We start from the raw sequence: 25,148 nt of genomic DNA, 5'->3' as shown, positions 1-25,148 counted from the left end.
GTCTTATTTGCAGTACAGTCGTGTACAGGTTGATGGTCCGCCCATACGGGTTTACATTTAAGTTTACAGTTGAACCCGTAGATATCACTAACTTAGGCCGTGAAGTTACTGAAACTAGAGCATTACCTCAGGCCGGTGCGGAGGTCTGTGTTTTGCAACTCTCCCAGCGGGAGCAGGACGCTGAAGGCACACACATCAATAATCGGACCAATACGGCCGTGTGCGCGGCCAATACGTTGGCGGCGCCTGGCTCTCGGCAGGGCCACCGCTCGGTCACACGCCAAGGCCAGTGTGTCGGGCTGTGCCGCCGGCCGCTGTTACCAGGCGCCTCTGCGGCACAGCAGCTGTCGCAACATGGAAAACCGGGAAGTTCTGTTTGACTCCGTCTGTTCCAATCATATGGATCAATGTGTTCTTGCACCTAAAAAAATACCTGAATAGCGTGCCGTCTATTTCAAAGCAAATGAAAAGGTAACTCTTTGCTGTTCAGCGATAAAATATCGGAGAAATGTACTGAGCTTTCTCAGCCGGGGAGCACCTGACCATTTCTCCGGCGGGTATATGGGTGGGATTCCCCGCGGTCGGGTGCGGTGCTCCAGCTGCGCCCTCCCCCTCCCCTCCCCCGGTCCCCACCCCGCGGGCCGGCGGCACTCATACGCGGCCGGAAAGTCGATCGGGTGCCGTCGCCACCGGCCGATCCATCGCGGCGCGCACCGGCTCGCAATGGGCCTTATTTGCAGCTGATTTATGCGCTGCCCAGATGACGGATTGACGATACGCCGCCGCCGCGCCGCGTCGGGTTATACAATGAAGCCATCGCGTGCCTCGTGTCGGCTCTTCTGTTGATACGTGCTCGTCCGAGGACGACCTAAGCATCGACCGGAGCGGCCGTCGGACGTGCTGCGCCCAGATGTATGCATCGGTTTTAGATTGTTTGACTAAGCAGGCGTCTTGGGCGGAGTGCGCCAGCCCCCGGGCGGGCTTTACGGCTGTTTTATCGGCGCCGATGGCCCGCCGTACAGCCTCGCCCGATGTATCGGGGTGGTGTTGTCGGGCTCGATGGCCGTCAGTGCATTTCGCCGGGTCCGCCCGCTGATGGCCTGAGGCGACCGGCGGGGTCAGCGGCTCGCACGGGACCCGAACTGACTCCGAGCGCCGATAGGGCCGGGCCGGCTGATTGGAGGGCGCCGCTGTCAGACGGACCGGGAGGGACCCTGTCCGGACGGCAGCCGGACAGCCGACCCGACCTCCACTCGGCCGTGGCCTCTGACAGGGCCCCTCAGACGGCCGCTGACAGACTCTGAACCCCTCAGCTGACTTCTGATAGACGCAGAACCCCACAGACTGCCCCCCCCCCCCCCGTCAGTCGCCCTCTGACCGACATCCCCCCCCCCCCACTCCTTGCAGGTTCTCCACCAAAGAGTCGGCCACCAACGCCATCGTCTCTGTGCACAACACCGAGATCAACGGCCAGCTGGTCAAGTGCTCCTGGGGCAAGGAGTCGGGCGACCCGAACCACGCGCCGGCCGCCGGCGGCCCGGCCGGCTTCGCGCCGCTGCCGGCCGCCGGCGCCCAGTACCCGTACAACGGCTACGGCCAGATGGGCTACTGGTACCCGCAGGGCTACCCGGCCGCCGCGCAGATGCAGGGCATGCAGGGCTACGGCATCCAGTACGGCTACCAGTACGGCTACCAGCAGGGGTGAGTGCTGCACGCGCCCGCACCGCCCGCACCCCACATTTTGCCACTCGGCGCCTCTCTCTCTCTATCAGTACCTCGCATTTTGATTACGTTGTTGATTATTGCATCTGGAAGGAATGAGCGCTGCTGCATCCCTGGCTCTGGTTTATTATCATTGTTGCCCTTTGACCAGTTTGTTTTCTCGAGCGGGCTGCTGGGCGGCAGTCGTCAGCTTTTGTTTACTTGGTTTTATTTGGTTCTTTTTAGTGGCATGCCGCCGAACTTCGGAGGAGCGCAGGGCGGACCGCAGGGTGGACCGCAGGGCGGACCGCCGTCGTAGTGGGTGGCCGGTGCGGCGGCGCGCGCCGCACTGAGACTGAGACCAGGTGGCCGGTGTCGGCCCGTGTCGGCAGACGCGCTCGATCTGATGGACAGAGACGGACCGGGCTAAGGAGCCGGCCGCCGCCTGCGCCCCAGGGTGGCCGGGCAGCTCCACTGTGCGTCTATGTGTGGCTGTGTGTTTGTGTGAACGTTGGTGGGGTCCGACTGGCCGGCCGGCCCGGCTCGGCGGCATGGTATGACCGTCGGAAGGCCCGTCCGCCGGTGCATGTCGGCAGCGTCTCAGAGCTGCCGGACAGGGAGTGGCGGCGCCCCGGCCGGCCCGGCCGCGCCGCTCCGTACCTGTCAGCACGCGTCCCATCCTGTGCATTGTGACAGACGTGACTGTGCACCGCCGGCACACTGCCCGCGCGGTGCACTCAGACACCGCGAATAGTGGCACACAAATACAACATTCAGTGTCCAAACTTTCACTGGCCTCCCGCGCGGCTAATTGAGTTGCCGGTCTGGACTGAGCGGTGGGTGAGCTGGGTGCTCTTACCGAGGGCGCTTTACGATCTGTCGGCATTACGTGCGGAGAAGTTTGTTTTAACTAAGCCAGCTCCTTTTGTGAGCGCGCCGGCGGCGGTCGGGCGCGGCGCAGCGCTCACCGAGCAGGCGCTGCTACTGACGAGGATCTGTCCTTGTCCCGCGGGAAATCAGGCCGTCCTCGGCGCTGTCATATAAAAACTCTAATCAAATCGCCAAATATGCCCGTCCGGCCGGCGGCGCCGCGCCGGGGGAGGGACTCGCTCCCAGGCCGTGCGTGCTGGTCCGGCGCAGCGGCCCGGAGCGGCGCGGACTCGGCAGCGGGACCGTGCACCGAGCAGGGCAGGGGAATCCGCGGACCATCCCAGGGGCGGTGACCCAAGGCTCTATCTCTCTGAACGGGTGAATAAAACGCTGTTTCGTTATGACTCATTTCGGTCAGAACGATCAGGTAACCCTTTTCTATTTTATATAACTAACTATTAGAGCTGACGCTTTCATACAGTATACGGCCGTATCGAAGATGATGCTAACATATTCAATGCAAGAGCAGCGTATTGCACCTGACAAGAGCACAATCGTTATTTGGCGTCACGTCAACCATTCGGAATTCATCTCTGAAAAATGTTAGTTGAATAGTGTCCTTCATCATAACTTCAAAAGCAGGAATGCAAATACGGTAGATGTCCAAAATGATCACTTGCAAAGGGCTTTGCAGCTCCGTTTTCATTGAAACCAAGAGTCTGAAAACAATCGTGCCGGTCCAGATGAGCGCTTTGTTTGAGGAGCTGGAGACACTGTCCGAGCGGCCGTTATATATGACGTCCGGCGGCGGACAGGATAGATGAGGCCCATTCAGCGGCGTGGCACGTCGCCGTACCGGGCGGACCGGCGCCGTCCGTCTCGCGTCCGGCGCCGCGCGCCACGGCCATGGACCGGCCGCCGCACCGTCCCGGCCGCAGAAAAACGCCGCCTTCTTAGCCGCCACGGCAGCCACCAGTTAAATATTCATGCACATTCACACGCGTTGTTATGCTGCTTTGAAGGCGGCGCGGTGCGGCGGCGGCCGGGCGGGCGGCCGGCTCATGTTTAAACCATGGCCTGTATGGCTGGGAGAGGACCTCGGACGCCGCGGGGCCGCCGTCGACGGTGGATCAGTCGCCGCCCGGCGGGGTGACGGACCATCTGAGGGGATGGGGACCGGCTCCGCGCCTCACACCGTCCGCGGATGACCAGGGCAGGTCAGTCTGACCACGGACAGGGGTATGTAGGCTCGTGTAGTGCTGGGAGATCCCGTCTGCCGAACCGTCTGGGATGGTCGTACTCGGCCATCTGCGGGGGTGAGAATGCCGGCCGTTCTCTCCTACCCCAACACACTATTCTTTGGAAGATAATTCAGTTATCATTTTGACGGTCTCAAACTGTTTGCCTCATTCGCACGCATATTTAATCCTGCGGATCAACAGTGGAAAAAAATACAGACGCCATTGTTCCCAAGTGGAGATGCTGGTAATCCTCTCTGAGTACTTTCGCCTCGTAATGCTATTTTGCCTATGACAGCCTTGTTAGGACCCGGTAGTGTGAACGAGCTTTTGTTTGATGACTTGCCCTCAGTAAAGCCGCTAGCGAAGAGCTCTCGTAAATCTTGATTCGCCACTTAATTTTACGTCTTATTCACTATCGCAGGCTGCTAGTGGAGGCTCAGATAATGCGATTTGTTCCAGTGTTAGCACCTGAAACGGGTGCTTTGTTTTGTCCCGCCTTTGCTCTCCCGCTAAGATCTGCAGCGAAAGACGCTTTGTTTTGGGTAGTTGCCACCTGCTTTCTTCAGATCAATGTTTAATATTCTTATTCTGCAAGTACAATTAAACTTGAATAATTCAGATCGGAAATGAAGATACTTGTTTCAACGTTAATGGTTTCTTAGATTAGTACGTAAATACCAATTGTTCAATGTGTAACACGGTGGCAAGGCCGGGATGAGCAATATGCATCACTTATGCATCAGTCATCACAGAACCTGTGCGAGACGCAGCTGCAGCGATTAGCATGCACAATACAAATACAGCTCTGTACTGAGTGTGCGTTATCCGGCATTATGCATATTGCGTGCAGACGGCACAGTAAATTGCAGTGGATGTAGGCGTGTTATCGGCCACAGTGTGCAAGTAGATGTTGAAGGTATGACACAGTGCACAGTGACGTTTTATCCGGCCCAGCAAACGTTCAGATACACACAGACGTGTTATCTGGTACAGTTAACGTACAGATACACACATATCGTGTTATCCGGTACAGTGTACAAATGCACACAGACGCGCCGCACATAATGTAAAAAAGTAATAATTTGTTCGCGGCAGTTTATCGGTCTCCTTCGGGTTTCTAGGTTCATCATTTATACATATAACTAGTGCATGGTTGTGTGTAGTTTGGCGTTTAGTTTCACCCGAACTGCAGACGACCCGATGTAAACGGAAATACTCAGCTGCACGAGGTAGGTTTGCCCTCGCAAGGGCTGAACGAAATTTAATTCTAAATCCAGCGCAGTTGTGCGAATTTAGCCAAACCTTTTCGGTCATCTTGACATTGACTAATGTGCTTTATTGTTGATAAAACGCTCTAGACCAGAAGGAACGTGGTACCTTTGATATCAATGACCTGAAAAGAGATAAATCTTCAACATTTTAACTGCAGAGGTGGCATTGAATTAAACCATCACCAACGAATATCAGTAGATATCATTGAAGTAAGAGGCAACATTGCAATGATGCATCAGTGATAAATCTAGGATGTTGTGAATGGAACCGCATGCATATGTGTTATGCAATATACCATATTATGCAATATTATGCAATGGTAGTGTGCAGTCAACTTGTTTTTCAAGCAATATGCTTCAGTTAAATTGTGTGAACGATCAACGCCAATATCTCTATATCTATGCATGTAAATTATGCCTACATTCTACGATGTTGTGTGTTCAAGACGCAGTGAAAAGACACAAACACTTTTTCGCTGCTTTGCATGATTCTCCAAGCATCATTGTTGTCACAATAGAGGAATTGAATGCGCATATAAAGGTGGGTATTTTCAGCGGACATCTTTTAATAAGTATAGGTAATGCTCAATAACGTCAGTAAATTTTTGTCCCCGATGTCTGTATGAATATTAGACGTAAAAGTTGCTTTTTTGCCCTTGACGTCTATACCTAATCACGCATTAAATAAGCACAATGAGGGATGTGCTTTGATTTAAACGGCAATTAGATTTAATTGAGGCCATTTGCTAACATAATTTACATTATATTATTAATCATTGATTTTACATACGAAATGATACAAAGTCATCTTGCACGTCACCCAACAATAGTAACGAGGTGTCGGTGCGTCGCGTCTCGACACTATCGCCCCTCCCCCTGTGATCAGTGCTGACCGTGTATGGCTGTTCACAGGATGGGCATGCAGGTGCCGTACGCGATGCCCGGCCAGCCGCACATGGCCGGCCAGCAGATGGTGCAGCAGCCGGCGGGCGTGATGGGCGCCGCCTACCCGGTCCAACAGTTCCAGGTCAGTCCGCGTATACCCGGTCCAACAGCTCCATGGGTCAGTCAACAGTCGCACTCTGGCTGCAGTGCCTCGTTAGCGTTTTACGTAACACCTTGGCGGGAGTGTTAAGTCCTAATGCTCGACAGCGTTAATCATCTAACGCCAACTCGCCCGGTGAGTGAGTCACGGCGCTGAGCGTCCCTGCCCCGCCGTGGGCGCCCCATCTAGCCGGCTTGCCACCGCCGTGTCGGTCCGCCCGGAGCGTCGCGCCGGCCAGGTCAGGCCGGGCCGCCTCATTGGCCGTAATTTCCGTTAGCTCTGTGCCCGGCGCGCTCGAATAGTGCGCGAGAATGGCGGCCGGGCTCACTGGAATGGTGCTTTCCGTAATGGAGGATTGCCAGCCAAAATGAGTTTTTGTCGCGGGACTTCATTGGAGTAAGTGCTAATTTAGTCGGACGATAAACGGTGCCCTTTCCCGGATGTTTCGATATAGCGTGATAATGATTGCCTACATGGGCACTCGTCGGATTGCCGCTGCACCGCTGATTAGTCTAATCTCGAAGTCTCCGCCGTTTCAAAGGTGGAGCCATTTTTAAAAGTTCCAGTATCTCGGAGCTACACCTATCATTAGAGTCGAAATAGAATGAAAATATAATTATTCGTGCTTTCATCACATTACTATGTACTTTCCAAAGTCTCAACGTAAAAAAAAGAAATGTTAAATCTCGATCAAGTCACTTCCTTGAAACTCTGGTATTCTACATGGCGAGTACTTTTTCAGTTTTTCCTATGTGTAGGAACCGTTTTCGTTTTATTGAGAGGTGTTCAATTTAAAGCAAACGAGACGGCAAAATGGAAAGCATTCGCCAAGTACCTTGTTTTTATTAAAAACAACTGTTACCAGAAGTTTTTTCAATAAGTCAAACCTATATTTATACATGGTATGAAAATCAAATGCAAATATACTTACGTAGGAAAATATCGAAAAGAATAGTAATGTGGTCTTCAATTATAGCTATAGAAAGTGAGGTTTTTGTTCTGCAGTCGGACAAAGCCGTAATTGTCAAACATTGCATTATCTACCAAAGATAGCATTGGCTGCTTGTCTTCAATTAAAACACAGTCTCGAACGGTGGCAGAATTGGCTGTCCTATGGCACACCCGTCAGTATGCATAATGAAAGGGCCGCTCGCCCACCCACCTGGCACAGGAGCCTGCCCCCGAATTGGTACAGCTATCGGCGGCGTTATCTTGAACGGGGCAGCGCGCCGTCAGCGGTTGGCGTGTATCTTCCATTACCAGGTGTAATAAAACGACGCGCCCCGGGCACATAAAACAATAATAACGGCCGGCCCGGCCCGGATGATATGGCACTGGGAGAGTGGTCGGGTCACTGGACGGGCTGACGGCGGGAGAGGGGAGGGGAGGGGACCCTCGCAGGGACAGCGCGGTCAGGTCAGTCACAGTGGACCAACTGACGGCGGGAGAGGGGAGGGGAGGGACCCTCGCAGGGACAGCGCGGTCAGATCAGTGGACCAACTGACGGCGGGAGAGGGGAGGGGACCCTCGCAGGGACAGCGCGGTCAGGTCAGTGGACCAACTGACGGCGGGAGAAGGGAGGGGAGGGGCGCACCGCAAGGACAGAGCGGTCATCTGTACGTGCTGACGGAGGGAGAGGGGAGCCTCGCATCGGTTTGCTGGCAAGTGATGTAACGATCCCCCATGTTTGTTTTTTCGACAGTAGCTGTAACGATCCCCTGTGTTTGTTTGTCGACAGGCGCTGTAAATATTTCTTATGTTTGTTTGTCGACAGGTGCTGTAACGATCTTACTTACCTGTTTGTTTGTTGACAGGTGCTTTAACTATCCTCTATTTGTTGGTCGACTGGTGCAGTTACCTCTCCTCTGTTTGTAGCAGTCTCTGTAACCTCCCCGTATGTTTGTTTGTTTTGGTTGTCAACAGGTGTTCTAACGATTCCCTGTGTTTTTTTTGTCGACAGGTGCTGTAATCGTCCCCTCTGTTTGTTAACAGGTTTTGTAACGCCCCTCTGTTTGTTTGTTGGTAGGTGATGTAACCGTCTCCTTTGTTTGTTTGTTGACCGATCCCCTCTGTTTGTTTTTTGGTGGGTGCTGTAACGCCCCTGGCTGTTTGTTTGTTGGTAGGTGCTGTAACCGTCTCCTTTGTTTGTTTGTTGACGGATCCCCTTTGTTTGTCGCCAGGTGCTGTAACGATCCGGCCTGGATCACGGACCGGTCAGCGCCGCGTTTGCAGTGTGATATATGCGAGCGAGGCGGGGCGCGCGGCCGGCCGGCGCAGTTGGAGCGACAGGAGAGCGCCAGGGAGACCGACCCGCTCAGACCAGCGCGGCCGCCGCCGTCGCCTCCAGCCACCACACACAGCAACACACACACACACATACACACACACAGACACACACATACAAACGTCAGACAGCATTCGATCCATGCCAGCGACATGTTCATCGATACATTACACACAGAGCCCGGCATGGTTGCAATATATACTAGGATAAGCAGAGATGTACACGTCCACGCACACGCAGGCATGCGAAGACATGATCGACGACTGCGGGATTCAGACGACGGCTTACGCGACCTTCTGACATTCCATCGGGAAGACAATCGGGCTCAAGTTTCTGTTTTCAAGCGGAGACTGCTGACTCGTTACTGGCCAGAGGCGCGTTACTGGGGCATTATTTTTGCGCGGCCTGAGTTGACGGGTGGGCCGTTCCCGGCGGCCCGCGACGATCCGTGGTCGCCCCGGACGGGACGGCCGCCGGCCGGGGCCTCTATTTTGCTAAGTCTGTGTGGTGGGTACCGAGCGGCGACTCCGAGCCGCGCGGCTGCATGTCGATGTGTGTACAAACAAAGCCCCCGCCAGGTGGTGATGCCGTGTCCTAGGCGTAAGCAGAGAGACCTAGTGTAGTGCCAGGCGCCGGGCGTGGCGTAGCTTAGGTTAAGTAGCCGTTAAGTTACCGTGTGTCCCACACATAGCGCTAAGAGAGTCGTGTTCTGTGTTCGAGCCGTGCTAGAGGCTAGCCGTTGGTGTTACCGTGTGCTGCGCCGGCGGGCCGGCACCTGTGCCGTTTGCTCAGCGCGCAGAGAGCGGCAGCGCCTGCGCCGCGTGTGCCCGTGTGCGGCGCTCTGGCGGCCCGTGGCTGGAGGTACTGCCGGTGTGTGTGCGCGCGTGTATGTGCGGGTTTTCGCGGGGTGCGCGGCCGCCACCCCCTCGCTGCGATGGTGCTGCTTTGTTGGTAGGGTGCGCGGTCGCCGTGGGCCCCTCGCTCGACGCCGTTACGGTGAGAGGTGGGTGTTCGTGGTCGCCGCACGGGCCCGTCCGGTGGGCGGCGCCGGGAGGAATAGATGCTGTAGCTACTAGGGGCAGCGCGCCTGCCAGGTCTCAGCAGCGTGTTGAGTTGACGTTTACCGACCTCCCGCCGACTCAGGTGCGGACTGTTTGGACATTTGTTACCAGGAAACTGAACATGCCGCCTGATGCCAAATACGTAAAATTATCTTGCATGGTTAGATCAGCACGGAGGCAAATACGAGAGATATGCACTGTTACAGAGAGATTAGCGCGGCGTCACTGTGCGGTGTTGGTATATGTGATGATGTAGCGAACGTTGTTGACACCAGAGGGATATACATATGCGCGGCGTTGGCTTATCACCACATGGGAATCGAAGGAAACCGCGTCTTTCTGCTCCGGAACTCGCGTCTACGGCGGCATCTATGCAGTCTGTGTCCTGCCTCGAGGCTACCGATAGCCTCTGACCTGCCAGCAGCGCGCCGCCTCTTCCGTTGGGCGTCCCCGTCGGGCCGGTACCGCCTGTCCTCGGTTCGAAATTGCGCGGCGCCGCACCCTCGGCTGGCCGCCGCTGCCGTCGCCGCCGTGGTTTTGTACCGTTCAGTTTTGATACCAGTGCCCTGCGGGCGGACGGGAGAGCTGCCGACTGGGTGTCCCCGGCAGACGGTGGCCGCTGCTGTGTCGGTGTGTGTGTGTGTTTGTGTGTGATGGGGTGGGTGTGCGCCTGTGTACATGCGCGTGCATTTGTTGCGTGTCGTGCGTCGCGATCGGACCCGGTCGGACGACCCAGCCACGAGGGCTGCCCGGCCAGCGCGCCAGGTCTGCCGACGTGTCCCCCTGGAGGCGCCAGGTCGCCGGCGCCGCCTCCCAGAAGAAAAAAACAGTGGTTTGTATAATATGCAAGTGTACATAGACTGTAGTGACTACCTACGATACGGAGGTGAGAATAAAGCGGGGAAAACCAGGCTGTCTTTGGCTGATTTTTCTTCTATCGTCTGGCTGACCTCAGAAGGGCCCAGGCCGCTATGAACTTTGGGTACCGGATCGCACCATTTTTCAACGTAGGGCAGGAGAGGGGACTGAGGAGGCCGTCCGTGGTTTCGAACTAAGAAATTGGACCAACGACTGACGACTGGCACTCTTAGATATCCTTTTCCGAACTGAAGCCTTCGGCTAGCTGAGGTGTACAATTAGCGCCAAGGTGTCGGTCTCAGCCAACTTAGCCAGGGTGGGGGCCGGGGAAGGGGCTTTATGGCCACACCTGATTATTTCACGAACGGAGAAGGCTAGATAGACGCGAAAAAACACTCGATAGCCCCCCATAAGTTCTTAAAGAAATAGGATGTCATCTGTTTTAGCTCAGGCCAATGTTGAGGTCACTAGAGAGCAGAGGTCATCAAAGGCAAAACGTATCGTCAAATTTTCTTTTTTCACATTTTTCTTCACAGACCGGCACATAATTCGTGAAACAAAGAAGCAATTACGTTGCGGGAAAAGGCGTTCGATAACTCATTCAAAACTCTTTCGCCACGACCTCAGGTCAACGGTTTGGCCCTAGAAGGCGGAAACCGCCAAAGTAGAAGGAGTTTGCCCCGCTAAAAAATACTCAATTTTTGCATAACATTTATTTTGCCACCATCGTCTTTCTCTGGTAGAGACGCGTTAAATGAACTGTAATTTGACTTTGAAAGGTTAACATGAAAAGTTCACCTCAAGCCAAGGTCAGGGCAAGCGATCAGGTCAAAAGCATGACGCATATGCATGAACAATGGAAAATTCATGCCGTCATACTTCCTCTTATAGGTTGGTTGGCAAATGGCAAGTGCTCTAACAACCATTGCATTGGTTACTTAGGTATGTCTGCACATGAAGTAAAGGTAGGTGCAGATCCAAGCATAACAACATATAGGTACCTAGGGCTCTGGACGCCGGTATAAGGTAATGTCCACTATTTGTGGTATTAGCTATCGTGTCTAGCGAGGAGCACATCAGATGATACTGTCCTGCGAGCGAGCGGTATATACAGTCCGTCCAGCATTTTCGCGCAGTCAATTACCATTGGCGTGTGACACATGCCGGGACGGTGGGCACGCGAGCGTTCGTGCCCCTGCCTTCTATCATAATTTGGCGGCTGGTAATTAATTCCGATGGTAGACAGGTCCGGCTCCTGAAGAGAGAGCCACGGAGAAGGGAGAGGGAGGAGGACGGCGGCCGTCCGGCTCATGCACGGCCCACATCGACCCTAATGACCCAGAAGGCACACACGGCCACGGCGGAAATTCCGCCGACTGACACGGCGATTATCCGGCCGCTGGTGTAAACTGCAGCGACTTACCGGGGCCGCTATGTCAATGTGTTGGACGGCGACCATGGGGCAGTAGCACTCTGCACGGCTGCGAGCTGAAGCTGCAAATGCAGCGGACTGGACTGGTCTTCGTATGGGAGCGGAGGTGCGGTTGCAAGTACTTACAGGGTACCTACTGAACCGGCCTCCGTGGGGCGCCGGACGTGGCTGCAGCTGCAGCGGACTGGACTGGCCGCACCCTATACTATAGGTCTGCCGGTGGGCTCTATAATGCTCGACAAATGGTGGTACGCCTGAATTTTGGCCCTGAACGGTTTGTAAGTTGGGAACGGTTTGAGTAGCGACCGTTATAGTTAGTCACCGCCTGAGCGGCTGGTTCTTAGCCAGCCTCGCCATGGTGGGGATGACTACCTAAACCTACATAACCTACAGAAGCTGAAGCTATTTAAAAAAGAAGCCTTTACAGATTTTGTTAAGGCTTGAAGAATATTGGGAGGTTTGGTATATGACTTTATTTATTATAGTGTTTATTATAGTGGCTCATACGTTCGTGCCCTCGCTCGGGTTCGGTTTCCGTTGAGCTCGGGTTCCAGCATTCACGCACTTGGATTGGAGGTATTGCTAAGAAGATTTGCTGAAGATTCCTTCCCACTCCCCTGGTCTGCCCGCCCTGCAGTGACCTCATTGTGTTGAGATGATGGTATAGCTCGTCTGGTCACGGCTGGACACGGCACCGCTTACCACCATATACGGTCAGGGGGTTTATAGAGAAACAGTTCCATGAGGTTGTTATCTGGCTGCTTGGTTATGGGCTGGTTACAACATTCTATAAACAAAATGCTAACGTGGATCATTACTCACGATATCAGACGGCACCAAACTCCTTTATTTGTGAACATCTTCCAGCCTTTCAAACCGAATCCTTCCGTCTCGCCGTGCTGCTAACTTTTTACGGCGCGCCATCGGACGTCGGCTAAACATTGTACATTGTACAACATACATTGTGTGACATTGTACAACATTCTTTTACTGCATGCTTTGGACATGACCTTCAGAGAATTTAAATGGTTGAATGCTGGCACCAAGTGTCCTCATGGCATGACCTGACCTTTTCTGTGTCAATTACTGCGGACAAGTTCTCACTATCGATTCACGATTGAACTTCTGGGAGGCAGTTAACCCGCGCCCGGATGGACCTCTCAGCCAACTTCGCCATGTGGGGGGGGGGGGCTTTTTGGCCACGCCAGGTCATCTCGGAAAGTAAGGAAGCTTGAAAGACGCGAAAAAAATAGATAGTTTGCCGTAAGATATTCAGAAGCATAAATGTCATTTTTGATCAGGTCATTGCTGAGGTCACTGGAGGTCACCAAAGGTAAAATTTGCACGAATTTTCGTTCCCGATTTTTGACAGTTTTTCACAAATCAGCGCGTAAGTCGGGAACCAACAAAGTTACAGCGCAGCGGAAAAGCGCATTCGATAGCTCTTTCAAAGGTCTTTCTAAGCATTGTTTTCAGATCTGACCTGTGATAAACGATTTAGGCTCCAGGGCCTCGTTTCATAAAGCGAGTCCGTAACTTACGCCGGTTTTTGGTCTTGTATTGCAAGTGCATGTGAAGCGATAAATTTATTTCCCCTAACCCTTCACCCTTTTGTTCATGCTTGCAAGATAAATAAATTCAACGATTCAAACTAACGTCATCGCTTCACATGCACTTGCAATACAAGACCAAAAACCGCCGTAAGTTAGGTACGGACTGGCTTTATGAAACGAGGCCCAGAGGGCAAAAACTCAAAATTTGACGTTTTTGCGGAATAGGTTTTTGTGTAATAACTTTTGACTCCAGTCCAAACATGTACTCGTATTACGCTGATCTTACTGGCATCGCGCTTGTCTCGTCGATACGCGTTGAATGAATCATAATTTGACGTGAAAAGGTCAACTTCAAAATTTGACCTCGGGTTTCACGGAAAAGGCATGTGGCGTTGCATGTCTGACGTCATTCGATTCGTATTGTTGAGCTAAGCACATTACTGGTGTTTTCAGCGCTCTACATGCTTCTATCCTGACTTTTTTTAAGAACTGTTGAAGACGTTTCATGACCTGAGATGACCTTAGGGGCAAACAGGTGCAATTTTCCGGTTCAGTGTGTTACCTATATTCATCAGTGTCCCGATGTGGTGATTTTTGGCCAAAAGAAGAGCACTTCAATTTTCTCCCATTGACTTATGATGGAGATGTCACAACATTGACCCGACCTTAGGTCACCGATATCAAAATTCCGAGATATGCAAATTTTTTGGTGCTGATTCTTTCATGCAATAGCCTGAGTTTTAAACTTCTGAAATGTATGCTGTAGGAATGACCGAATCACAAAGTTTTTAGAGGTATGGTCACTTAACTTGACCTGGTGACCTGAGCTTATGTGACCTGGAGTCAAAAATTTCACACACGATGCGAAATTGATGTATCATAAGCTACACCAAGTTTTGCGGGGCCGCTCTCCGCATGGTTTTCTTTACGCTCGCAAAAAAAAAACTGGCAGATGTGGCCAACCCCCCCCCCCCCATCCGGGTGAAGGTTAAAAAGAAATCGTATTACCTTAGTGCTTCAATATTCAAGGGGATTAGCTGCTGCCTGCTCAACTGTTGCTCGAGATGATTTCTTAGAAATCGACTGAAATGGTACAATGACCTATGCATCGGCATTCGGCAAGTTCTAGCGCCTGACTTTCTTCAAAAAAATCTTGATTGTCAAGCCCAGGGGGGCGACACGGCTATTCGCGCAATGTATTCAGTTATGGGCCGCGCGGGGCCTCGGGATGACGCGGCTGGAGGCAACTGCTCAGCGCGCTAGGATGCTTCTGGCGGGGCCGGGCGCTGAAAGGTGTGCAATGAATGGGTTATCGGCGGGCAGACAGAGATGAGGCATTGAATTTTAATTGACATCAGCAGTCGGGTGGGGAAGGAGAACGTTTCTAATCGAGCTTGGGCCGGGAAAGCCGAAAATGTCACGATCGGCTCAAAGCTGCGTCAGGGCCGGGTGCCGTACCATGTGTAGTATATTTAGGCGGGCAGACAGAGATGAGTTATTGGATTTAAATTCACCTTACCATCGGTTTCTGGTGGGGTTTGAAGACGTTTTTAGTTAGGCTCGGGGTGTGGCAACCCACTGGCGGATCCAGGGGAAGGCATTTGGGGCAAATGTCTTTCCCCACAACCGGGGCAGCGCCCGAAATCGATTTTCGAGAATAAAAGAACTTCACAATTTTTCTTAGGAAATGTTGGTTAATCACACTGCACAACAGTACGCAAGGAATCGAAATCATCCGAGTTTTTTTAAATCAATTAGGAGAAACCTTTTTGGGGTAAGCCCCCGCAGTGTCCAAGACCGCTTCCTGGATCCGCCAGTTATGAATAAGTCACGGTCGATACCGAGCTTCGGCGGGACCAGGCGCTGTATTACGTTGTACCTACAAGGAAGAGGTGGACAGCCACCTAACCCCACATCCTACTGCTATACCCGTGATTCTGTGGGTGAATCACTGAAGCATCACGGAATCCCACAGGACCTGCGAGTCGACGAGGTGGCCGCTTTGGCCGCCGGGTACTGCAGCTCCCTGGAGTTGCCTGGGACCGATGGTAAAACAACAGCTCCGGCGGTGCCCCTATATGGGCCGTAGTAATTAGTGAATTCCCGTAATGTAGAGATCATATCCTCAATAATGTCCATTAAGATTTTATATTCCTAAACAATATGACAGACCAATTATGTTTGCCTACGTTCAGGCATTACCTCTGATGGTTATACGCCCATGAGTACAATTGTGCTCGGACGGGGTGATCTTTCTACAATGTGCGCACCATCCATGGGCCTAGGATGCATCGAGGTTTATAAGAATGCAGTCTGTAGATCAATCAACATAATGGTGGTATGCAACCACATTAAAATTGAAATGTCTCCCCGGCTCCTGCAACGTTCCAACGCCCCTCCGATATGCATTCGCCTTATGTGTCCGCCGAGCCGGCTTGCCTCCAATGACGTCATCGGCCGGCCGGCGGCGTTCAAGGTCAAACGGCTGGTGTCCTTACCTGGAGTTCTATAGCCTTGGTCAAGCCACTGTTCATACCTCTCGCGGTCGCCGATTATTCGGTTTCGCAGTCGTAGTGGTCTTCAAAGAATGATGGTCATATGATGAATGCATACGGCGAAGTGAATCAATTGTTTCAGAAAGAACTCCTCCTCTACTTTGCGCCTACGATCCGTGACGTTTCACTAATATTTTCTCGGGCCGAAGACATTTCGTCACAATGGCGGTGTCGGTGTGCCTGTGGGGGCTGCTCGCCGTTCTATCTGTCGGTATTCCCCTATTATCAGGGCGTAGGCGGCTGTGGGCTGACCAGCCGGCCCATGACGGCTGCGTTGGCCGGCCGCGGCGCGGCTGTGCTGGCGGTGCCCGCGGTCCCAGCCACGGCCGTCTGGCGGTGGTGCGCGGCCGGCGGTGCAGTTTATGAGACACTGCCGGCCGGACAGACACATCGCAGCCGGCCGCGATGTCTCCTGCCGCCAGTTTGCATACGGTACGGCCGCCGGCGCACCGGCAGCCACCGCCCGCTAACGGGCCTTCAGACTGATGTAGCGCGCCGTGGCCACGGCAGCTGCGACGCCGCCCGGCCGGCGCTGCTGGGGCACATGGTACTGGGGACAGCCGCGCTGGGTCAAGGTAGGGGATGGGGACAGTTGCTGGTGCACCTGGGACCAGACAGAGGGCTGAGGTATGGAGGATAGCGGTGAGGTAGTAGGACTACATTCTTAAACTAAGTAGGTAATAGGTAAAAATGCCGTCTCATGTTTACCTTAGCCTGACTTGTTTGCTGGACAGAATGATCGCCAACAAGCTACCTACCCTCTGCTGATCGGAAGCTGCTTTTCGTGCGACATGCCCACTCAGGAGTGCCGCACGTCCCGTCCCTGTGCGGGTGTTGTGCGCGCTCGGCAGAGACCGCGCCCGTCCCCACGCACGGCCGTCTGACGCAGCTGGGTGTCGCCGGAGGGAGCGTCCGGCCCGCCGCCGCCGCCGCCGCCGACCTCGCCCCATATTGACGACACAGGCGGCGCGGCGTGGCGCGGCGCGGCCGTCACGATAGCGGCGCGACGCTGCGGAGGGGCGACACGCGGCTGCTGCCCGGCAGATTATCAGATCGGCCGTCACGTCAGGTCCGTTCGTGCGGGCCTCGCCGTTCCCCGAATAGGTGGCGTGGACCCGCGGCGCACGTCGCCACGACAAACAACAAACACTCCCGCCTCCAATAGGTACAGGCACACGCTGTGCTTACTCTCAAGAAAAAGGCTGGCAGTGCGTATTATTAAGTTTTTCCAAGAATTTAACATCCAAAATTCAGACAGCATCCTCTGGCGGATATCAGATACACCTCTAGGCTCTAGCGGTAGCCGGATAGCCGAATATAACTTGCATTTGTCTTGCAACCTGTATTTGTTTATGTTCCTGTTGAATGCTACTGCGATGAGTCTTTGATACCAAAAGAAAATCAAAATTTTGAAGCTGGAAGAGCTTTTAATACGAAAAGAGCATGTTCAAAAATCCCGGCCGTCTATCTACAATAAAGATACAATAAAAGATAGGCACCTAAAAGTAAAAGTGAAAATAAATCAGGCACCCTGTCCTTGGCCGGGGATATTAACCTTACATGCATATCAAGGTCATCTTCGAAAAAGGAAAATATTTTGCTGAAACAACGGCTTCTGATCCCCAGTCTATTTGCTGGGAGTGTTTCTCTAATCTCTGACCGTGTCTGAGGGTGGCAATATTACGAGCTGTCCCTGTCGGCTTCCCCGGCACTATCGCTAAAGCGGCTGTGAAATATTAGACTCCGAAAACCGCCTACGCTTTCACATGTCCTCTTGCCCAGTGTCTGCAGCATTGTGTGATTCCGTTCTCCGAGAGCGTGCCTAACCGGATGTGATAGCCGATAAGCCGACTCCAACATACCAGCGCAGCCGGGCCTGGCTATATGTGAGGCTGTTCGTGTGACGTCCTTCCGTGTCAGCCACTGGCGCACCGATGGAGGTGGAACTGTCCTGGAACTGCCAATGCTAGTGGCGCTGTGAGACGGATATTAGCATACGAGCTGGAAATTAGTTCACACTGGCCTAGCGCTAAGCCCGACAATGATGAGAAATTATGCCAAAATGAGCTCAGCTGTACCAGCCTTGCTTCATGGGACTGTCAATGTCACATCAATGAACTTGAGCTCACATCAATTATCACACTTGTACGGGTATTGGGCATACCCATACCTGTGTATGCCCCATACCAAGGCCATGCGGTAAAAGATGCAAAGACTTCTGTAGGTACAGGTCTCGCGGGTTTCAGCGGTAGGTTTTGCACCTAGAAAATTTAGTGTACTTTAGGCTATATCTTCGTCGTCTTAAGCTTGTAAGTGTTGAAGATGCGATCGGCTTGTTGGTTCACAGACTGGCCATGAGCATGTAAAATGTCTTCATCGTAGATCGATTAGTTTCTGAGATATAACCGGAAATGTAAAATTGCAAAACCTACCGCTTAATCTCGCGAGAGCCGTAACTATTTACTTAGCACAATATTTTAGCTATCAAACTATTGTAGGATCATTGTGACATCAGCAGCATATCTGATTTACGGAACTGATTGATGCATGACAAATAAAATCAACTATTGCATTCAGTGTTTCTTTTTTGTAGCTTCACACATCCAAAAGATTTTCACTCATTCGAACGATCTCAACGCATAGGCATATGTCTAGAAAATAGCTAATAGGATAAGACAGAAATGTTGGCAAAGAAAAGAAAGCTCGTAAGGTTTCGCTGCTTCGACAGCTTTATTGGTTTTTAAGTCATTGAGAATGCCAGCCAAGGGATTCAGGGGAGGGTCTAATACCCGTGTTTAATCAGCAGTATAAAGACGAATGATTCCCTGAAGAGGCGTAGCCCTCGTGGAACGGGCGCAGTGGGTCCTACCCAATCGAACAGACAATTTCCCATGAGCGTCCCGAGGAGATAATGCACGAGTTCATCAAACGCTCCTGCAGGCAGGTGTATGTAATGGAGCTCGGCGGCGCCTGCTCATGTGTTCCTTACTGGCAGGTCATTGCCGCGCGCTTTATGACGCACCTAACAGGAATAACACAGGCCCAAATTGAAAAGTCATATTTGAAAAAAGGTGGACACGTTTCGGGGAAATTTAGTACCTAGATATTCATTTATGCTCTTTCTGAAGTGAGGTATTTGCATCACTTTAAAGGGACCCTCCCACCTTCAAAAAAGTTTATGAATTGGCATAAAGGTGATACACTGTGGTTCAGAAAGAGCAAAAACGAATCTCTACCAAATTTCACCGAAAACTGAAAAGTATTCACCGGTTTTCGAGATGTTAGACTTTTATTTTTGTTTATTTTTTGGGCCTTCGCTGTTCCTATAATGACGTTATGTGGAAGCAATAATTTGGTATCTTGGTATGTAACTAAGTGATATTTAATCTTTTGGGCATCTTACTGAACAAAGTCTGCAGAGCACTTTGAATAGGCGACGTATGTACGCAACGCGACAAGTGATCACACTCGCCCAGCCCCCGGTCCACGTTCCCGTCTTGAACCACTCCCTGCCCTGCGGCCCGCGCCAGCCGCCGATCCGAGCCAGGTCACTGGGCTCCATGCATTCACCGCGGCATTGATGCCGCTTCCGATCTTCATTGCATTAAGTCCTTATTTATTTGGATGCCAAGACGATTTTGTTCGTGGCTGACAAACTGCCCATGTCCGCTAGCACATGTGCGTTTCGGCGTGGATAGGCTGTACCGCTAAGCACTTGTGTCATGCGGCACAGTCTAACGGTGCCAGGCGGCTGCTGCCAGTGCTGAACTGCTGAGGCATAGGTGACCGGCGGATGAGTTCCTATAGATCAAACTGTATATACTCGACCATAGATAACATGAATCATGTTATCTATGACTCGACTACAGTCGGGTACAGTCAGGCACACATGCCAAAACCCACAGCTGTCCTCTGTCCATCGCTGCGCCATGCGGTACCCGCCGAGATGGGCGGAGGGAGCGGGTGTCGGGCCCAGCGGGTCACACTGGGACCACAGGACGGTCGCCCGGGCGCTGCTTAATCATTTACGGGGAGCGACGTGCGGCAGCTGCTCACAGTCCACCCGGGCCACCTGAGCTCGACCAATCAGAGAGGGCGCAGTGGACACCGTGGGTCGGACAGACCGCCGCACAAAACATCGGGCGCCACCGCGGCGGGCCGTCCACACACCGAAACAGTTCGCCAACAGGCCGTTTTTGTCATCCTGGAGAGGGCGTGGGAATAGCCAGATGCTTCAGCCTTTCAGCCTTTCGCAGAAAAGAAAGTGGATTCAAATTTTTGCAAACAAAATGTTTTGTGGTTTTATGGTGATCTAGTATGACTCTGCACTTTGGTTTATACGGCACCACAGAAAAAGTACATTTTATGATTTTCTATCATTACTATTTTCAAATTAGGTACAGTACTCGGCTTTTCCTATATTACTATTTTCAATTCAATGGTTAGATACTTACGGAGGAAGTCGGACGCGAATAGGCTCATCAAACGCAAAAAAGTCGAAAAAGTGAGAAGACTGCACTATGCCTTCCAAATCTAAAAATGCTTAGGTGTCTAAAAGGGCAAGTCATTAAAAAGGCTCCGATTAATAGGGAAGAGTGGGGTAAGACGCCAAGGTGGGGTAAGACGCCCTTTCGATTTAGCAGGTAAACTGTTAATATACATATACCTGTTAGGTATATTTGTATAAGTTCTTGCAACGTTTCTTTCTGCGTTTTGTTTGTAGTGGCAATATTTTCGGTTCCGAGGTGGTGTTGTTTGCAGGCGATGTGCATTCTTATGTTCTTACATATTTTTTTTATATACATTTTTGTCCCACTGTTTTCCATCTAATAACTGGGAGAGGCCATTTAACCCTCGCCGGCCGAGGGGGGGGGGGGGCGGGTGCCGCCCCCCCTCCATAGGGTTTTTTCGCGATAGCTCCGAACACGCTGGCGATAGAGAGCTGAAACTTGGCATACCTGACCTTTGATCCAAGCCGCATCTTTTGACACCAACCGCATTTTTGGGTCAGGTCAGGTCACTGACCTATGACGTCATAAGTGAACCTCTGCACGGTCTTCAGATGTCGCAACTTCGCAACGCCCTCACTGCCAGAGGAGATGTCACAGGGAAATGAAACTTGCAGGATCTAGTATCCATTATGAGTCTCACAACTTGTATATCTCGGATTTTTCCTAAAGGTCATATGAGGTCAGGTCATTACTCATTTTCGTGACCTCACCATTATAAGTCAATGGGGAAAAATTCAAACTGCTATTCTGGCGCCGGAAACGATCTCCAACTATCTCAAGCACACAGAATCGTGATTTGATGCACTCCTTGCAAGGTTAGATGCGTCACTTTTGCAATGTTGACCTTCCGTGACGTCATTTATGACGTCATCAAGGTCATATTAGTTTTTCGTCAATAACTCCCGATCAAATTGAGCTAGCGAGTCGGGAAAGCCACCAATGGACTCAGGAAGACCTGACGAATCGAATGATATGCGACATGACCTCTTTCGACCAGCTTCGTGACCTGGGGGTGCTGACCTGACCTTGACTGAGGTCAACACCCTAAGTTGACCTGACCCGAACAACAAGTATATCATTCGACGCGCCTGAGCAAGGCGAACACGATGCTGCCAAAATCGCGGCTCTGCGGCCGTTTTTTGCGAAGTTATTCACCAAAAACTGAACCGTACCCTGGGGCACTTGACCTGACCTCAGAGGTCACCGGTTGACCTAGGACCTTAAAATCGGGTACCAATCTCTGCGTCTCGTAACGGCACACACGCTCGTTTTTTCCGCGACGCGCTAGCTCCATCAGGGGCGAAACGGCGAGGGGGGGTCGCACCCGCCCCCCCCCCCCTCGGCCGGCGCGTATGTAGAAAACCAATAGGTCCGGCGAGGGTTAAATTACGTTGCCGATGCATTTTGTCCATAACTCATAGAGGGGCTTTACGTGCTGCAACTAGTTTGTTTGTGCCTCATGATTGAATCTCTTGAAAAAAAAAATGGAGCTCAAACATATTTAGTAGTTGAGGGTAAGACACCTCCCCCCCCCATACAATTCACTGTTTGCGTCAGGGCTGCGGAATCTATGCCTTTTCGACGCCTCCAATGCCGACACCGACTCCGGTTTCCAAAAAAACTTCGACTCTTAACTCCGGGCTCCGACTGTCGACTCCGATAGACTCCAATTCCGACTCAGACTCGGCAGACCTTGAATGACTGCAACAAGGCTATGACCGCTGCGAAGTCGATGGATTTTCGGTGGCTCCGACTCCGGCTCCGGCTTTACTTCCATAATCGGCTCCGACTATAAGTTGACTATAATATAAGGTAAGTATCAGGTAAGTGAGGTTAGTATAAGTAAGCATATAAGATTAGTATAAAGTAACACGCCCCTCCCCGGGGCGTTTTACCCACCCCATGGGTAAGACGCCCTTTTGCAAGACTTTTTTAAACATCTGTGTCGCACACTACACCTACATACACCTACACTGTACGTATAGGTGATAACGCACAATTTCCAGCTCGCAAAGAAGGAGAAATAGTTGGTCTCCTAATGCACACATATCTCAATCGTGGATGCAATTATGCGGAGAGTGCTTTTCATTTTCCCTAAAGGGAAAATGAGAGTCTTACCCCACTCTCCCCTGCTTACTTACCGATTAATGTTCGGGGTAGGTATTTAAATACGGCCCTCCAGGCACTAAGTGGTTAGTTGCCAACTTCACAATAGTCGATCTCGATCTGCTTTCATGAAAGTACGTCTAATGGTTGTTGAAAACCGTTGCCGAAGTGTCCGCACGAACCCTCTTATCATTTCTATTGGGTAATGGGTCATTTTATTGGCGTGTCTCTGTCATTCAAAGTTATTATGCCAAAAACACATCGGTTAACTAACCACCCTTTTACTGGAGGGCTGTGCGCTCCATGAGAGCTAATCTGCAATTGTATGTTTATTGCCTCAGAGTTCAGACGCATGTTTTGGATGGCTCTGCAAGGCGTGTCGTCGCATGCAATGAGCTGCTGTTGTAAGTGGAACTTCTGCACAAAACGTGTCATTTTCTAAGACATCTGTAACTTCTATCTAAGCCTCTTTCTTCATGCGGTACAATGCAGCTCCAATTTGCTTGCCGTGGCGAGCATTTCCAGTCCACTTTGTAGTGCCGTTTGGGCCGAGATATTTTTCACAGTCACCACAACTCATGCCGGCGGTGGGTTTCTTACAATCGGGTGACAGGCCGGCCGGGCCGGCCGCCGGACGTTCAGACCACCACTAATTTTAAGGCTTGCTTCGAACGTAAATTTAACGGAGGCGGAGTTCTTTGTTACGGCCAATGAATGCTGATGGTTCCGCGCAACAGTAACTTAAGACAACCACAACAGCTTGCTGTGAAAGACGAGCGATCTGTCAAGACAGCCACCCCAAGGCTGATGTACAATGCAGGGACGGATACTGCAGTAGCTGACATATTTGTAATTATATAGGTAGGTACAGCGCAGGCAGCGTAGCACAACTGCGAGCATGGGCGATGCTCACACTGGCTCGTAGGATATCAGCCATTATAAGTCTACATAAAAGCTAAAGCCTACACGTCCAGCTCATGACTATCACAAATGATGAGCTTTCCGTAAAGTAGTCGTATATACGTGCCCCGCATCCCGTGCATTAGCTGGTCTGGTAGAACATGTCTGGTAGGCAATGCATGGCAATACCTACCTACCAACCTGACGTCAGATCGGCCACGTGAGCTCAGCATTGTCAGAAGTTAGCAACTAGGGAGTAGGGGAAATATGGATACCTACTGCTATTTTGACGCCGTAGGTAAATGATCAGTTAAAATAATCAGCAAATGATCACGCAAATTAGATAAGTTTTATACACTCCATGCAAGGGCCGATGCTCCACCTTGACCTTTGAATTTTAATATGGTCTTATTGTAATTGGTCATCTGAGTTTTTCGTCCTAAATAACATTTGAATTTTGAAAGATATATGTAGGAAACGTGCACACAGAGTACATAAAAGGTACGAAATTGCAGTCCATCCATTGCCAATGCAGTTCCTAAGATATTTAAACAAAATCTTTAGCAAATTTTTCACTTAGGTCTTGGTGACGGCCAGAAGTTACTGTTCAAAATGATAGGTACCTAATGCCATGGGTCTCAAATCTCAATATGAGCTTTAACCTTAGTAACTTGATGGAAAACTCCTCATCACCTGAAAATGTCGTCCCAATATGTCATCTAGTTAGTGGTTACATTTTATTGCATTTGAAAATAATTTGCCCGCATCTGAATTCTGAAACCTTATACATATAACCTGGGACACTTGGAACAGTGTGCGCACGAGCCATCCGGCACAGCATCGATCAGGCGCTGTCCTTGTGCGACATCTATCGTCTGAATTGTAAGCTCTAGTTCATGATGTTTGGATTTTGGAACGATGGAGCGCGGATGGATTGTGGTTATCGGCACCTGAGCTCAGTCTCGAGTCGACTCACATGACCTTTCCCTAGATATTTTTAACTGAATCCTCCGTTCCGTCGTTTCCATCCTCACGATAGCCAAATCCTTCTCCTCTACGCCTCCATCCCCTGTTCCGGGCTGGGGGGGGGGGGGGGAAGAGTTCTCTATATATGTAACCGTGGAGGGAACTTTATCCCATGCCGCATGGGCCATGCGGATAGCTCTCGAGCAGACCCGTAGCCGGGTGCGGTGACTGCTAGGGGGGGGGCTGGTTGGCCTGTCCACTGGGTGGGGCCCCACCACGAGTCACCAGGGTGCCCGCCCGGGCCAATGTCTGCCCCCTAATTCCTATAATCCTTCCGTCTCTGGAATATAAAAATAAAGTTAAACTGAACGGGGAAACATTGAAATGGTTTGTTTATGTTTTGTCGAAAGCGTTTTGTATCCAGAAATCCGGAGACGATTATTCCTTAGTCAGCGTTTGACTGGAGGTTCTAAAAGTAAAATTGTAATTTTTTTAATACCCCTTCATGTTTCAATGCACGGCGTCTCGGAGCGTCCACACTCGTTTTAGAGCTATAGTTCAAAAGTGACGAAGCGCGAAGCGATGAAGGGGCAAATAACTCGGCTTGCACCACGTCACCTGCCGACGACGGTATGCCCCACTCCTGAGTGAAACTGGGCGACTTGACTTTCCCAATTAAACGGCCTGTCGAGCGTAGCTGACCGCTTGCAGCAAGCAAGATATTGTTTTGAATCTTGCTTGCTTTTGTTTTGAAATTGATATTGCTTTGAAAAATTGCGTAAAATAAACTGATG

The 25,148-nt window shown here is 51.5% G+C and overlaps 1 protein-coding gene across 5 annotated transcripts in view; it reads left to right on the top strand.

Annotated features, from left to right (window-relative positions):
- LOC122387537 (nucleolysin TIAR-like) overlaps positions 1-10,383 on the top strand; it is a 201,417-nt gene extending 191,034 nt beyond the window's left edge. For 2 of the 5 annotated variants that reach the window (XM_043377801.1, XM_043377806.1), the window contains 3 exons: positions 1,408-1,701; positions 5,996-6,110; positions 8,309-10,383. In XM_043377801.1, coding sequence (XP_043233736.1) covers positions 1,408-1,701; positions 5,996-6,110; positions 8,309-8,317 — 418 coding nt within the window. In that variant the 3' untranslated portion in view covers positions 8,318-10,383. Of the gene's footprint in view, positions 1-1,407; positions 1,702-1,947; positions 2,488-5,995; positions 6,111-8,308 lie in introns of those variants that run through there. The other 3 variants (XM_043377805.1, XM_043377803.1, XM_043377802.1) reach the window with 3 other exon arrangements.
- Positions 10,384-25,148: the final 14,765 nt, after the last annotated feature.

Source organism: Amphibalanus amphitrite, unplaced genomic scaffold (genome assembly GCF_019059575.1).
Source record: "Amphibalanus amphitrite isolate SeventyFive unplaced genomic scaffold, NRLGWU_Aamphi_draft 000289F_arrow, whole genome shotgun sequence".
Taxonomy (NCBI): Eukaryota; Metazoa; Arthropoda; class Thecostraca; order Balanomorpha; family Balanidae; genus Amphibalanus; species Amphibalanus amphitrite.
The sequence above is the reverse complement of the archived record's forward strand: the minus strand, read 5'-3'. Positions and strand labels throughout refer to the sequence as shown.